This window comes from Podarcis filfolensis (genome assembly GCF_964270895.1).
Source record: "Podarcis filfolensis genome assembly, chromosome: 5".
Classification (NCBI taxonomy): Eukaryota; Metazoa; Chordata; class Lepidosauria; order Squamata; family Lacertidae; genus Podarcis; species Podarcis filfolensis.
This window is the reverse complement of record NC_139608.1, coordinates 45,463,732-45,481,510: the sequence shown is the minus strand read 5'-3', so window position 1 is coordinate 45,481,510 and position 17,779 is coordinate 45,463,732. Positions and strand designations below refer to the sequence as shown.

The 17,779-nt window shown below is 39.3% G+C and overlaps 1 protein-coding gene across 1 annotated transcript in view; it reads right to left on the bottom strand.

The window, feature by feature from the left end:
• SORCS3 (sortilin related VPS10 domain containing receptor 3) overlaps positions 1-17,779 on the bottom strand; it is a 415,208-nt gene that overhangs the window by 211,588 nt on the left and 185,841 nt on the right. The window contains exon 3 of the mRNA XM_083616529.1: positions 6,886-6,985. Coding sequence (XP_083472655.1) covers positions 6,886-6,985 — 100 coding nt within the window. The remainder of the gene's footprint in view (positions 1-6,885; positions 6,986-17,779) is intronic.

The following is a 17,779-nucleotide window of genomic DNA, read 5'->3' as shown; positions in this document are numbered from 1 at the left end:
TGACCCATGTTTCCTCTTGGATAAGGGCATATATATTGATGCAGAAAGCTGCTCACCTTAACTCACGGTAGGACCAACCCTAGGGACCACATTAGGTCTCTTCGTCTCTTCAGATAACTGTTACTAGGCAAAACTGTGCAAGTCCCTTCCAATCAAATGTTCCTCTATTTTATAACTTGATGGAGGTCATACCTAAGTGCTTGTGATGCATTTTAATAGAAAAAAGAAAAAGCCTGTGACAATAAGCAAAGAGTCATACAGAATTACTGTTCAGATTGTTGCTGAACAGTAATTACATTTTTAGGATGTAGCCTGGTTATTTCACCAAAAGAAGCTAAAACCATATTCAATGAGGAAAACCAATGATTCACCATATCTAGTCTATTGTTCCTGACAGTAGTAGCTATTATAAGGGACACACAACACTTAAACAGTGAGTCATGCTAGCTTTCCTCTAAAGGCAGGCTTGTAAAGATAAAGGAGAGGAATCCAGATAATTAAGGTAGTGGGGTGGAGACGACCAAAGAAACATTTCTTTTGTAAAAATTAAGAGTTCAGATCATTGTGCTTTATGATCTCACTGAGCTCCGGGCTTTGCTTTTGACCAGGGTCCATGACACTTACGTAACTGGCATTCCAATGGCTGCATGATTGTTATTTCGCAGCTGAACAGAGGCATTTGGGAAACCTGATAGGTAATTCCCAACGTAGTCCTGCAGGACAGCTGAGAAGCAATTATCCTTCTGTCTGGTAAATCAATTAGGAAGGGAGAGATGTAGCACTTTACTCTTGTTCTTGCTAACTATTACTTCTTTACTCCTACTTTGAGAACCAAGGAGCAAAGCGTGTTGGCCACAACCCTGCAGCAATCAGGAGCTGGGGGAGCTTTCATACCCAGAGGGAATCCAGGAAGATTCGAGCCTGATGGCAAACTAATACACAACATTAAGAAATAAACAGCATAGTTCCTTCAGCTCAAAGATCAATGAGATAAGCACCAGGTTATGCATGAGCTACTGTCTGAAAAGATCTGATACCTGCACCCACAGAACTGAGGCTAAGCGTGGTCAGCATCAGTTATTCTTTGGAGGAGGCAGAGCAGAAGGTAGACCTGGATTGAATTTCTACAAATTCTAGCAGGTGGCTAGAAATGCCAAACCTGACTGTACCACCAATCCAGTCAACCAGCACACAGGGTTGTGCATGGGGCATCATGGGTGCTAGAAGTGGCAATTTGGCTATGAAAATTGCTTTTGCACATGGCCCTCACTAGATTGGAGGCATGGTTCTTTTTAATATATAATGAAGAGTGGATTTACTTTAGCTGCACAGTGCCCTAATTATAGCAGATAGTACTACATTACTTCCATCAACACACATTGAGCTGATCTGGTCAGCGGCAGAGCAAGCCGATTGGGCACCTGGGACGGCGCACGTGCCCTGCGCCCAGAGGTGGGACCAGCCGGGGCAGGATGCTCCATGGGGCATCAAGTTGGTGAAAGCTTCTCTGGGTGATGCTAGTCATAATCCTATTATCCTTTCTGTCAACGTCACAAACGCTCACATTTCCCTCACGTTACTTTTTTTTAAAAGTAAATATGTATTTACAATCCATCTGATATACATGTACATTTGCATAAGACAATTAGCCGAGTGTAAAAACAAACACACAATGTCTGTTACATAATCAGAAAGGCCATACAGATAAAAATGTTCCCACTAATGCATATGGGTCTGCATTATCTTGAACCTCATTCCAATAAATCAAAACACTCCACTGTCTCCAGAAAAGGATTATCGGATTGTCTGCCTCCTCTAACTCGTACCATATTCAGTAACTCAGCCATGCAAACAATATTCCATATCTTAATGAACCACTCTTCTAAAGTTGGTGTTCTCATTTTCTTCCACTTACAGCAAATAATTATTCTGGCAGCAATTAGTAAATGTTGAACTAATTATCTATCCACTGCTAACAGTATATCTTTGTTGTAACCAAATAAGGTAATTAAAGGGCCCATCAGTGTTCTATATCCAGTTATTACTTCAATTACACTCATTATATTGACCCAAAATGTCCTAATCTTTGGACAAACCCTAAAAAATCTAATGTTTCCCAACTTGCATCTCCAATATGAGCTACTAGCTGTACCATAAATGGGACTGAGACATAACAAGGTTAAATACCAACAGGGCAAGAACGTAGAACAGTTCACACTAAGGTCAGATCCACACCATATGCTTAAAGCACATCCAACACACATTTAGATCACATGACTTTGCCCAAATAATTATGGGAACTGTAGTTCCTCACAGATGCAATTTGCAGTACCCTTAGCAAACTGCAGTTCCTGTGATTCTTTGGGACAAGCCATGTGCTTTATAAGTGTGTTGGATGTGTTTTAAGTATATGGTGTCCACCTGCCCCTTAAACAGTTTGCTGGGGGAACACTTTTTAATAATAATGCTAAAAAAGCCAAACAGGCAGTATTAGATTATTGCAATACTTATTTATCAAAAATGCTTGTAAGATGTTCCTCAGTTTCAGACTATGGACTCCCCATTCTGAGCGATGCTTTAATATTTCTCACTATATTGAGCTCTTCAGTGGATGAAGACACCAAAATTAATTAGCCTAATGAGTAAATGAATACAATTATGGCCATCTTATATGAAAATTAAATCGAACAGATGTCTGCAGTAAAACTCAGGAGGAAAAAATAACTCAGAGGGGAGAGGTGGAAGTGATGGCTTCCATTCTTAAACCACTTATTCTTACAATCTCTTTCCAGTTCTTTTGGACAACAAATTCCATGGAATAGCTGGGATTGTGTATGAAAGCCAAAGTTTAAAACTCAACCATTAATGTACACAAATCCAATAACAGTGGTACCTCGGGTTAAGTAGTTAATTCGTTCCGGAGGTCCGTTCTTAACCTGAAACTGTTCTTAACCTGAAGCACCACTTTAGCTAATGGGGCCTCCTGCTGCCGCCGCACCGCCAGAGCATGATTTCTGTTCTCATCCTGAAGCAAAGTTCTTAACCTGAAACACTATTTCTGGGTTAGCGGAGTCTGTAACCTGAAGCGTTGTAACCCGAGGTACCACTGTACAAGATAAGGTGAAGTGGGATGAGGATTCACTGATATGCTCAGTCTCGATTGATCAGTTTCCGGAGCCAATTCAAAATGTTGGTTTTGACTTATAAGGCCTTAAACGGCTCAGGACCACATTACCACAAAGACCATCTCTCCCCATATGAACTGACCCAGACCCTGCAATCATCATCTGATATATATCTGCATCACCTAAATATATCTGCTCATCCCTGAATTTTCTTCAAGGAATGTTGAAGAATGGTTACACCACTTCCGGCTGCCTGCTAATATTAAGGAGGACTTATCCCATATTTTTCTCTTCTTGTCCTTTTCATTGAAAATCCCTTATTCAAACCAATATTAGCAGCAGTATTATCCGGTGGAATGTTAAAAATGCAAAATTAGTTGTTACAAACATCATGAGATATGATCAAACAGTAATTTAGATAGCACTGAGCCAATGGTTAAGGAATTCTGACAAAAGTCTACATGCACACTGGAAGGCTGAGCGACAATGAATAGTGTTTCCATTATTAGAATGAATGTTGCTTATTAAAATAAATTGGAAGGCAGATAGGAAAATGATGTGTGAATTGCTATTATTTCTGCACTGAAGAGGTGTTAATACCTGGAGTTTTTCCTTTAACATCTCTTAACACTTGTGTACAATTTATGAGGCTAATAAATCCAGTAACTTAAATAATTGGCTAGATTTGAATATGTCTTGTGTTGGGAGATTTTATTAATGAAGAATTACCATTGCTCCCTGGCTCATTAAGCAGCCATATTGTGAACTCTATTTCCCAAGGTTCTTCGGCTGGAATGGTCAGTTCTGAGTAGATCGAGAAGAATTCTAGAGAGTCCATACCTTGAGACTGAGGCAACCATCCCTCTTAAAGCCCCAAAGGGGATGGACTAGGAATCTGTTCTAAATAGATTTATATATGGAATTATTTGCATTGTTGTACATGTCTATTTATGTGCTGGTTACTTTAGATTACCTGAAGTCTATATGTGTAAGATATTAAATATATTTATTTATTTATTTATTCATACCCCGCCCATCTGGCTGGGTTTCCCCAGCCAATCTGGGTGGCTTACAACCAAATATTAAAAACACAATACAGCATTAAACATTAAAAACTTTCCTAAACAGGGCTGCCTTCAGATGTCTTTTAAAAGTAAGATAGTTGCTTATTTCCTTGACATCTGATGGGAGGGCATTCCACAGGGTGGGCGCCACCACCAAGAAGGCCCTCTACCTGGTTCCCTGTAACCTCACTTCTCTCAGTGAGGGAACCGCCAGAAGGCCCTCGGTGCTGGACCTCAGGGTCCGGGCTGAACAATGGAGGTGGAGACGCTCCTTCAGGTATACAGGACTGAGGCTGTTTAGGGCTTTAAATGTCAGCACCAGCACTTTGAATTGTGCATTGAGTAATGCATATAATACATGAGGGTTCTTAGTAATTTTAGCAGAGCTAGTAAAAAATGAGTAGCTTTATGCTGAGGTGAAGCATAATTAGAATTAGGGTGGTGGAACAGTGTTAATAAGCTTCATATGGATATTTTTTTAAAAAATCTATCCCTACCATAGCATGACCAGATGCAAAAGAAGACAAGGTTCCTGCACAGTTAATAGCTGTATAGAAAATTGTGTGTGTGCATGATATTATACATGGTACATGAAAAGTGGATAAAGAAAACTTTCTTCTTTTCTCATAACACTAAAACTTTTGGACATCCATTAAAGTTGAATGCTAGGAGAACAGACAAAAGAAATTACTTCTTCATACTGTTTTCTTGTGTTCTTGTATTTGAGAATTTTAATGGGCACATAAGAAATATATATACCTGCTCAACAGAACTATTAAAGGTGCAGGAGTGCTATCATCTTTTCCATCCCCAACCACTTCTATCACTTGGCAGAGTAAGTTTGCAAAAAGGTGAAGGATTAGCAGCGAGGAATGTGATCAGGAAGCAATGGGTGCTGCTTTGGGGAAAGTCATTACAACAATCTGAATCTTGGGGTGCCTGGGTTTGTGGATTCTGAGAAAACACGCTGATAGCATATGGACACAAAAGATATCCTAGTCTATCATATGAAACAGAAGCTGATGTGATTTGATTTCAGAACACTGAGCAGGTCACGATGACTGATGAGTACTCAGCCCGAGAAATTTAAAAAGAAAAGATTCCCCGTAGATGTGACAGGACAAAACTGTAGCTATGGCGATGCGCCTGCCTTAAGATACCTGGCAGAAAAATAAACATCAGTCCTGAACCTGGTGACCTGACAACAGATGGAAAAAATAATAGTAAAAATACTAACGGCAAAATACACATTCAGACTGATATATAGCAGGTGACCAAAACGGCACTTTGAAAAAGATCAAATGTAATAGTTCCAAAGATTTCCCCTTACACAGCTCTGATGCTGCCATTTAGTTATCTACTATGGCAATCTGTCTCTGACAACACACAAGAGATAACGGCATCTGTTCCCTTCCCACAAAGTGAATCAACATGATGAGTACTTTAGTTTAAAAAAAAAAAATTATAACAAATGACCCTGGATTCTCTCTGCAGGAGCACAGAGAATATCACATGGAAAACAGTGACATCACTCTGGTTGCTACGCACTCCAAGCAAATGCTTAGTGTTTTCTATTTGCCTCACGCTCTTTGCATATCCTTATTAGTGACTTTGAACTCTTGGCTTTTTGTATATTGTTCAAACCCCAGCTGTGAATGCTAAAATTTGCTAAACTTAAAAGGTAGCAAATAGAAGCAAGGGCTGAAAGGAAGCAACAGAAGCCGAGTTCAGCTCTTGTACTTCTGCTACTCCATGAAGCCTCTAATCTTTTGTGCAAACCATAAGCTAGAAAACAATTGCAGCCTTGGGTTGTATCCAACTAAGACATGTTCAAAGTAGACCCCTTGACATTAATGAACATAAGTGATGTCCATTTATTTCAAAGGGCCTGCTATGGGTAGGAGTACCCTGTTCTTAATGGAGTCATACTGGGTTCAAACTAACATGAGGCCAAGTTGAAAAGTTATTTGCATAAAGTAGACACATTGTCTGAAGAAACTGGAACACATGCTTTATAATTATAGCTTCAGACCATATTACAGGTAAGGCTTAAAATGGCAGATGCTTAAGTCAGTCTATACTCTATAGTATAATTGCGAAGTCGACATTATTCTCTGAATTTCTGTCCTCACAGAGGTTTATGTGGCAACTGTATTGTATCACTTTTGTCACATGCTGAAGATGAACCTCTTGAGCCCAGCCTTTCACATGTGCACACACACATACAATTGTAAATTGTTTTCATTGATTTTTAATATTGAATTTTTAATCCTGTAACCCACCCTCTGAACTTATGGTGAAGGGTAAGAAATCCAATAAATAATAATATAAATAACAAGATAACAGAAATGCAAAAGAGAAATCAAATGTTAACCACATTCACATGCAGAACTGTGTAAACAATGAAGCAATGTGCTTTTTAATGTGCCTTGAAACCTACCTTACAAATATTCCTATACTTAGAAGTAACTCCCATTCACAACAATGAAGCTTACTCACCAGTAAACTGGTAGAAGAACTGCAGCATTAGCAAGAAATTAGTTTGTAGGGTGTAAGCAACTGGGTGCAGGTTAAAAGCTTGTGCCAAAAGAAGAAGAAGAAGAAAACAAGAATCTGAATTCTCTCCTGCGTGAGCAGAGCTTTTTTATTTATTTTTTTACTGTACTTAGCTACCTGTTCAAAAATAGCTTCCTTACCTTTCTCTTATTAGTAGGACTGACGTAAAGGTAACTCAGCACTGTTTTCAGTCCCACCTTGTCGTTTAGCTTTTCATAAGTAGTCCCATAATCTGTGGACCTGGAATAAAGAGAAAATGCATTTAGTTACTCTTTAGGACTTTGGCAAAACTCCTGATCCATAAATGGAATGTTTGGCATCCAGCATCAATTGGGTGCTTTGTCAACAAGTTTGTGGCTGGTATTTTCTTTAATCAGTTACTCTTTTTCATGTATCTAGCATAATGATAGCAAGTATCACGACTGCATTACAAACTATTTATTTATATTGCTGAAAAGATACATTATTGCATTAGTTTGAATTTTCTCTTTGAAACGTTTTGTTCATTTAATATTGGTGTTCTTAGACACTGAATACTTAGTGACTGATTAGGTCACTAGGCAGACCCTGTACAGTGAGTTTTCTTTGCGTAAACCAACTGATAAATGATAAGCTGATTCTGAATCTGCTTTAAAGATTGAAAGCACATTGCTTCACCCAAATAATACTGGGAACTGTCGTTTGTTAAGGGTGCTGGGCGCTGCTGCTTTGTAAGGGGATAAACCACAGTTCCCATGATTATTTTTAGTAAACTATGTGCTTAAAATGTGCTTTAAATGTATAGTATCTATGCAGCCTCAATGTAGTCTTTGGACTGCAAACAGAAAAACCTGAGCATAGGCTCATCCATTATCCATGGTTGTGATGTCACTCAAGCAGGCTGTTTCCTCTCCCCCATATTCCCAATTTAGCAGGTGTCATAGGCACTTCAAGCAAGCCCCATAATGTATGATGCTATGATTCATGGTCTCTTTCCTGACACAGAAGGGGGAGGAATGTATGCATCTCATCAGTGCACGTGTAAGCCTCCATGTAGAATATCTCATGTGTTCTTTGAGAAAATGGGGGCAGCTGCCCTCTTCTCCATTGCACATGGGAGACTGAACCAAGTCATATATTAACTGGGTTTAAGATTTGGGGCTGTTGTTACCAACATCTTCTCACAGAAGAGTAGCCATTTTTACTGTCTTCGCTTTCCATACGATGTCAGATTTTCCTGGATGTTGCTTTCGATATGTTCCTCACTTTTAAAAGTATGTTGTGATAAAATTGTATGAATAACAAAATGAGACTCACTACACACACAGCCATGTTCACTCACAGACACCTTCAGGCAGCACATTCATAAAGAGAAAGGACCATCACTTAAAACAAATATAGGATATGCATCAAAGATTGTGAAGCAAAGGGAAACATGAAGTCAGAGGTAGAGATAAATCTGAAGGCCAAAAGTGGCAGAGACCAAAATCATCCCCACAGATCAGTCAAATTGGTATCTCTAGTATATTAAGATTAAAGCTGCCTCAGTGCCAGGCATTCCCCCCCCCCTTTCTAGGAAGAGAGGTATTGGTTCCTATGCTAGCAAAGCCTGAAAGATACAACAGATGATCTGGAGGTGGCATTTGCAAGTGTAGATTATATCTCCAAGAGCTTCCTCCTTTATACCTTATCTCTTTTCCACCCTTCTTCTTTGAGAATACAAAGAGAAGTTTGCGCTTGTAAATAAATAAACAAATAAAGCTGTAAACGTTGCAAATGCATCTTGAGGAATATATGTTCTCAATATTCTACAGTGGAGGTTGGTCCATTAAGGGGGTCCATTGGGGCACTGCTAGTCATGGGCAAATCTGTTAATTTCAGCTTCTCACTATTTCAGTGTTATGTTCAGTTCTTCACATTTCCACAATCACTTGATTTTTATTTTTTTTATTTTTTTAAAGTCCTCGTGAAAATTTGCCAGCATTTTACTGTGAATACACACATTTTTGCAAGGCACTTTATCCTAAAATAAAGGGGTTTTGTATCTTACTTTCACTCATTTATGCACTTACACAAACACTTCACCCTAGTATATGCACATTATTTCTCTGGAGAACTACAGTGGAAGAGGGTTGTGTTTGTGATCGCATATTGTTTTGGAAGTGCGAATTTTGTTACAAGCAAACTAATTTAAAAGTGAGTCAAAATTCTTCACCATCCTTAGGCATGGCACCACCAACCTCAGTCTGCCCTTGGGTTCCTGCCTTCTTTCCTACAACCAGTCCAAGGCATGGCGCTGAAAGTGAGCTTCCTCTTCCTTTGTCTATGTGTTACCATTGAAGAATGAAAGAATGAAAGCAGGGAGGACAAAGATGAGGATCATTTGTCTCTGACTTTCTTTCTTTTTTTTAATTAATCTTTATTAAAGTTTCAAAGAGATTACAAAAATAGAAAAAAGGAAAAGAAAAAATAAAAAGAAACAAAAAAATACAAAATACAGAACAATAAAACAATAAAACAATAAAACAATAAAAACAATAAAAACAATAAAAAACAATTAAAAACAAATCAGTCTTTCCATGTCTTATCTTTCATTTGCTTATTTCCTTGACCTCCTCATACCTCCCTTTTTTGTATTCTAGTTCAATAGTTGTTTCAGCAAGTCCTTACCCTTTTTACTTTTATCTTAATATTTTATCTTAATATATTATAACTTTACATTTTCACCTATTATCAATCCATTTTTACATACTCCTTTATGACATTATTGCTAAAACCACATAACTTCATTCCAGCATCCCTCTAACATTCCTTAATTTTGCAGTGTTTCTGTAAATAGTCTTTAAATTTCTTCCAATCTTCTTCTACCGACTCTTCTCCCTGGTCTCGGATTCTGCCAGTCATTTCCGCCAGTTCCATGTAGTCCATCACTTTCATCTGCCATTCTTCCCGGGTGGGTAGATCTTGTGTCTTCCATTACTTTGCGATGAGTATTCTTGCTGCTGTTGTTGCATACATAAAGAAAGTTCTATCCTTCTTTAGCACCAATTGGCCGACCATGCCCAGGAGAAAGGCCTCTGGTTTCTTCAGGAATGTATATTTAAGTACCTTTTTCATTTCAATATAGATCATCTCCCAGAAAGCCTTAATCCTTGGGCACGTCCACCAAAGGTGAAAGAATGTACCTTCATTTTCTTTACATTTCCAACACTTATTATCGGGCAAATGGTATATTTTTGCAAGCTTGACTGGTGTCATGTACCACCTGTATATCATTTTCATAATATTCTCTCTTAAGGCATTGCATGCTGTAAATTTCATACCTGTGGTCCATAACTTTCCCCAGTCAGCGAACATAATGTTATGTCCAACGTCTTGTACCCATTTAATCATAGCAGATTTCACTATTTCATCCTGAGTATTCCATTTCAACAGCAAGTTATACATTCTTGATAGTATCTTGGTTTTGGGATCTAACAGTTCTGTTTCCAGTTTTGATTTTTCCACCTGGAAGCCAACTTTCTTATCTAGATTGTAAGCCTCCCTTATTTGATAATAATGAAGCCAATCTCGCACTTTATCTTTTAGTTTCTCAAAGCTCTGCAATTTCAGTTTATCTCCTTCTTGTTCCAAAATCTCCCAATATTTCGGCCATTTGGCCTCCATATTGAGCTTTTTCTGAGCCTTCGCTTCCATCGTTGACAACCACCTTGGGGTTTTACTTTCAAGTAGATCTTTATATCTTATCCAGACATTAAACAACGCTTTCCTAACAATATGGTTTTTAAATGCTTTATGTGCTTTGACCTTATCATACCACAAATATGCATGCCACCCAAATACGTTATTAAAACCTTCTAGATCCAAAATGTCTGTGTTCTCAAGAAGGAGCCATTCTTTCAGCCAGCAAAATGCGGCTGATTCATAGTAAAGCTTAAGGTCTGGCAGGGCAAATCCACCCCTTTCCTTTGCATCAGTTAGTATTTTAAATTTTATTCTGGGCTTCTTGCCCTGCCAGACAAATCTGGAAATATCTCTCTGCCACTTCTTGAAACAGTCCATTTTATCCAAAATTTGCAATGATTGAAACAGAAACAACATTCTTGGCAATACATTCATTTTTATAGCGGCAATACGGCCTAGCAAGGAAAGCTTCAGGTTTGACCATATTTCTAAGTCCTTTTTCACCTCTGACCAGCATTTTTCATAGTTATCTTTAAATAAATTCACATTCTTAGCAGTCATATTAACCCCCAGGTATTTTACTTTCTTAACCAGCGTTAGACCTGTCTCCTTCTGAAACCTCTCTTTCTCAATCGCAGTTAGATTTTTCTCTAAAACCTTAGTTTTAAATTTGTTCAGCTTAAATCCTGCAACCTGACCAAATTCTTGAATCAGTTCAAGTACTCTTTTGGTACTAGCTTCTGGCTCCTGTAATGTCAATACTAGATCATCTGCAAATGCTTTCAATTTGTACTGTTTAGCTCCGACTTATATACCTTTAACCAATTGGTCCCTTCTGATCATATTTAGGAGAACCTCCAGGACCGAAATAAAGAGCAATGGGGAAATTGGGCAACCTTGTCGTGTCCCTTTCTCTATCTTAAATTCCTCCGTAACCACATTATCAACAATTAGTTTGGCCTTTTGTTCTGAATAAATTGCACCTATACCATTTCCAAAACCTTGACCAACCCCCATCCCCAGAAGATTCTTCTTCATGAAACTCCAAGAAATGTTGTCAAAAGCTTTCTCCGCGTCTACAAATATCAAAACTGCTTTAGTGTTAATGTTCACTTGTAATTTTTCTAAAATATTAATTATATTTCTCGTATTATCAGACAAGTGTCTGCCCGGGAGAAAGCCTGCTTGGTCTTTATGTATCTCTTCCACTAGTACTTTTTTTAATCTTTTAGCCAAAATGTCTGCAAAAATTTTGTAATCCACATTAAGCAAAGATATGGGGCGGTAATTCTTAAGTTGTGTCTTCTCAGAATCAGTTTTTGGTATAAGTGTAATGTAAGCTTCCTTCCACGACTCTGGTGCTTTTCCCCCCTCCAAAATTCCATTACAAACTTCCTTTAGTGGTTGAATTATCCAATCTTTCAAGGATCTGTAATATCTTGAAGTTAAACCGTCCGGCCCTGGAGATTTACCCAATTGCATGTTCTGAATGGCACCTTCTACCTCCTGATCCATATTAACAGTTTCAAAAACTTCCTCTAGGGGGACACAGTATCAGTCTATAGTGTTATGTTCCAAAGTAGCACTTTAAGACCCCCACTTAAGACCCCCACTTCAAGCAGAAAAACAAAAGTAAAAGTCAGTTTCAATTTCTAATACTTTCCAGTTACTTTCTTTCTTTCTAAGATCAGGAGAAAGCAGCCAAAAACAGAGCTAGCTGTCAAAAGTTACTTTGTTCACAAACAGTGCGCTTTCAAGAACGGCAATCTTATTGTCCATTGGCAGCCCGTTCCCAGGTTTTGAGCAGTAGATCTTTATTTCCTTCCCTCTCTCTTGCAGGTAAACATAGTTCAAATCTCTCCCCCCTCTTCTCCTGCATCAAAGGGGGGTATCACTTACTTGGGTGTTGGGGTTTTAGTCCTTTCAAATCCGTTTTCCCAGGCTTTAGGTTACAGCTTCTTTGCTTTAGTCTATATACAAGAAGCGGAAGGCAGACTTCCTGTTTATACCTTCCCGCTTTGGTGCCGAATTTAGAATCCTTTCCCCCCCCCTTGCCTTCTCCAATTAATCCTACTCATGGGTAGTTGTTTTTTTGGGTCAAATTGTCTCAGGAAGAAGTCAGCGCTCTCCGGCAACAGCTATGCGGCTTCGCTCCGTGGAGGCAGCAGTCTGCTCTCAGCACCGCGCCACTCGCCCGCTTCGCTCCGGAGCCCGTAATCGGGTCCCTTTGCAAATTGGGGGGGCGCGAAAGGTGCCCGCCAAGCCCCACGTTCACAGGCTTCACCCCGCCTGTGATTTAAGAAGGGTCTCCGCTTCGCCGTAGCGGTTTGACCCGATTTCCACGGAGCGGGTCCCTCCAGCTCAGAGGGAATCCGCCATTGCCGATGGCGCTAAACCCGGACCCTGTCTCTGACTTTCTTTGGCTCTGGCACCATCTACTGTTGGCTTCTCTGCCTTCCGTCCTACCATTCCCAATGGGCACAAGCCACCACCACTCTTTTATTATCCAATATGGCAGGAAGCAAGAGGAATTACTGCAAAATACTTAGTTCACCAGAATTCTTGGGTCACAAATGCCCCCCTTTGTTTGATAGGCACTGCCATCACAGATGTGTCTGTCAGCCATTAACAACAATTGCCCAGTTTGCTCATTATGTTGATATATGACTGCATGTTTCGGGAAGATCTGGGAGTGAACCAAAAGTATAGCATCTGAAAAGGAAAGATTCTGGAGAATCTGTCATGGATGATTTATAGGCAGATCACAGACTTCTGCTAGCTGAATTGTGGTTCAATATCTCTGTAATGCGTTTCTTAAAACCACTATACATCAGAATACTTGTTGGCATACTGTTTCACTACTTTCTGCTCCCATTTCTATGAGTTCCCAGATGACTCTACATTTCAGGGGTAACCGAAGAAGTGCCTTCCTTGTATTGCGGGCCACAACAGCCCTCGGTTCCTTGCTCAATGGTCAGGGATGATAGGAACGGTAGACCAAAACATCTGGAGGGTACCTGGTTAGCCACCCCCTGCCATATTTGTTTCACCGTCCTTGTTGCACTGTAGCAGACAGCAAGCATTAATGTTAATTTCTTGCTGCATTAGGAACACATAATTTAGGTACACATTGCTTGTTCAGGAAAAAGAGGAAAAAAAATGTTACACCCACTCTTCTAAGTCAGATTACAAGGTCAATTGATTGTGGGATCCATAAGATAGGAGGTATAAATCAATACCACTGACCAGCTCTGTGCTATCACGTCCTTTGCCAATTTCTGCAATTGGCTTTTAATCTTAAGATGGGCCAAGACAACTTGAGAAACCATTTGGTCAAGATCCAAAGCTCCTTCGTATCTATCTTGGTACCAAGAGCAGGCTTATTGCTGACAAGTGACCTCCTCTTAAAGCAGGTCTTGGAATTAGAGTTCCCTGATGTATATAGCTGAATACTGGTAATGTTGGAGCAATTAAATGCACAGCAGGAGACATCCAGTACTTGCAGATTCATAGGGTCAGGCAGCTCTTAATGGATGAATATCCCCTAAATGCTTTGTAATGGAAATAGCATGAGCACTAATGTAACTCCTAACCTAACCCCACCAGCAGGGCTTAGGCTCGGAAGCATCCAAACTCCTATTGTCAAAGAGAAGAGGTATAGAAAGTCATTTAATAGTTGAGGTGTAGGTGTGGGTATGTGTGAGAGAGAGCCAATGAGTGGTAATGCTAAATTACAGTGCTAAACTGGAAAGGGTGGTGCATTTTGCAAAAAAATAGTAATTGGGTGGGGGGGAATCACATATATCCTTCCTGAAAAACTGTCCCCCCTTCCATTATATTCAAATGTCCAGAAAGCCTGTTAAACAGGGCAACAATGATTCCCCATTGAGAGTGAAGGCATAGATCATTGCCCTCACTCAGATTTGACTTTCCAATATATCATCATCTAGGGATCAATGGAAAATTAAACAAATATATACCCCATTCATTTTACATTTATTTTATCATAAAGTGAATATGAAAACAAAAATGAATGTGAAAAACAATGGTGGGTGCATTAGTTTTAATGTGTCACACTGGCTTTGAGTTTTGCCCTTCCTTTTGTTCAGTCTGCCTGAAATTGGAAACCATGATGTCACAAGTGAGCCATACAATTCTTGCTAATTTCATTACCCAATAAAGTGATCCTGCTAGTGCAAGGATATCCACTTGCACAAGAGAATTTCCCCTCCCGTCCTCCAGACCCTCCCCAAATCTGCTCCAGAGGGTTGGAGCTGCAACACCAAAAATGGTTGCCTACAAAAAAATAAATAAATAGTCCATGCCTACTTATTCCAATATGTTTTCAAACAAATAATATAATAATCAGTTAATAATTGGACATTTTCTACTTCCCCAGCAGTTATGTTTACTTCTGAAAATACGCCATACTTACAGGCCTGTTATCCACTAATGGTCCTCATTCTTTACCCATTTATCCATAATTTTTCTCACTCTTTTAAGGAAAAGGTAGAGGGCAAGTCTGGCTCTTAGTAACTTTAATCGGACATAGATCTTTTCTACTGGAATATTGGCCAGCTCCAGCCTTGCAAAAATGGTCTGTGGGGCCTAGAGAAAAACCTAACACTTCCACTATCCTCTTTCATCTTAGCATCTTGCAATATTTAACAAGTACTTTTTACAATGCAGAAATGGAAATATAAGCAAACCTGATGCACAGACTGGGTTTCAGTATTTATTTTTATCATTGCATTCATTTGTTGCTTTCAAAAACTAAGAAGAAGTTTCAAACAACGTAACAGATACATCTTCAGCCCCCAAACTCCTCAGACACTTTGATTAGTTAGGGACTTGATATTAATTATGATCATATTAATTATGTCTGCATCACATCCCATCATGCTACTACTGTTTTCTCCAGGTATCAAACATTTTTTAAAAAAAGAAATGCAAAGGGAATAAACTACAAGTGAATAGAATTGTGAAAGATTTCAACACATGTTTTTAAAGGCCACAGAGATATGTGTGTATCTTTCCTATATCACAAAATAGTTTTAGAAAAAGGGCTAACAGCTCATATAGGTGGCTGGGTGGCTGATCTATTTCCATAGTAAAATTAGGAGCAGTTATTCTGGCCAGGCAATAGTGCTTAAAATTTCCACTTTCTGGTATACAGTTGTTCCTCTCTCATTCTCACCACACACCCCAAATGCTTCCAAACTTTGATGAAATGCTGTTTTACTGTTTTTATTATTTCTAAGGTAAATTCTAATACTTACCTAAACCTTTCAAGTCTTTTGAGGAAAGGTTGAAGGGGTTGGATATGCTTAGCCAAGAAGTAATATAACCATCTCCAAGCATTTGAAGAGTTGTCACATAGATGAGGGAGCAAATCTGTTTTTTGTTGCTCCAGAGGATAGGATGTGATTGAATGGGTTCAAATTACAAGTGAAAGTATTTGGATTAAATGTTAGCAAGAATGCCCTGAACGTGCAAGCTGCTCAACAATGGAGCAGACCGCTTTGGAAGCTGACGGACACTCCTTTGTTTGAGGTTTTTAAGCTGAAGCTAGATGGCCACCTATGAGAGATGCTGCAGTAGGGAATTCTCTGCACCCATTGGGGTAGGGCTGGGTGACCTTTGAGGGATCCTACAACTCTATGATTCTCTTTTATGAAAATAAAATAAATAGTGACTAGGTATCAATAAAGACTTCTTATTAATAAATGGCTATAGGGGATACTAATCCAAAATAGCCCTTGAATGGAAATGCAAAAAATAAAAAATAAAAATAGAAAACCCACATGCACACAACTTATAGCTGAATGTATAAGCTTGATTAAAAAGTAAAGGAAAAGGGGATTGAGCCTGCTGTGGGAATTGCGCACATTTAAAAAAGGAGACCTTTGTAAAAACAAATAAATCAAGCTTGCCCTTAATTATAATGGCACCCAATTCTTCCAAACCCCTATCAGGAAATGAGCACTTACAAATTAAAACACAGTAAACTTTCTCCCCGGTACCTCGTAGCGATGAAATTGCAAGAGGCATGAAAACTTTCAGTTTGCTTCAGCTGCCCTTACGGGCTATGAAACAGTTAAACCACAATGCACCGGTCCGGTCCGTCCCAAATCCATTAGAGACTGGCTCACATATGGTTTACACATCATGAACATTGTAGCAAAATCAGCACCTATGGAAGTCAAGGCTTATTCCTTTCATTGTAAGTGAAGGACTCCCCACATACCCTACAATAAAAGGGATCCGAGTAGTAACACCACCTTATCTTGCAAATGAAGAGGAAAGTGAGGAGAAACAGTTAAGTAAAAACAGAAGAAGGTGGAGGAATCTCTGAAGGCAGAGCTCCAAATCATCAAAAGGGAACTCCTAACCTACAGGGAAATATTTTATGTGTTGGGTTTTGGTTGTTTTATAGCTTTTGCTCTTTTACTCTCTGCTGCTCATAGACTTTTGTTTTTTTCCCTTTTTTAACATCTAGTTTTGTTTTCTATCTTTAATTGTTCTGAGTCCCCTTGCATAGAAAGGTAGGTATAAATTTTAAAGCAAATATATGAATACCATGTTCTTAGCATAGCTTTCCATTTATCTGTTCCAAGTCTTCACTTTTGCAAGGGCACTGAAGGTCAGCGACAGGCCTTTCAATGTTTGTGTCCTGAGCCAGGGAAATGAGTGTTGTAAAAGATGCATCAGTCTCTCGGGACAGAGTAGTGTACATGCAGGAAATTATGAATTGCTCGATGAGATAGATGCCTTTGTGTGTCTTTGCTCGTATAATTCTATCTCTCCTCTGTCTTTTTTATGATCTCAGGGTTCTTTTTTTATAAAAACCCATGGCTCTAGGTGTTCTATATCTGTCTCCAATGTGCCACGGCTACAGTTGCCAGCTTGCAACCCCAGAGGTTTTTAATTCCTTAATGCAGCAGAAGCCAAGGCAGCCATAATTTCTCCCATTCATTTATCTCCAGAGCTGGCCACCTGCCTGCTCCTGCATCTTCTGTGCAACACACCTGGAAACCTCCCCCATCCCTGTGTAGGGCAAAAATAAAACAGCATGGAGTTGGGAGATGTGGAGGGGAAACTCACTGAGGATTGATCACCTGTTGCATGACACTTTGGGGAGCAGTTTAACAATCTTGGCCACATGCTAGATCTACATATAATAATTTGCTACAACCACAATCTATAATCGGCCATAGTGCACTAGCCTGATATAATTGATGTTAATAGGATTTGTGAATACTGCTTTGGCTATGCTGCTTGAGATCTCAGTTCAGAATCCTGAAAGTTGGTAAGAAGAATGTTTCTCTGCTGGCAAAAGTCACTCCACCATATGACAACTTGAGTGCTCTG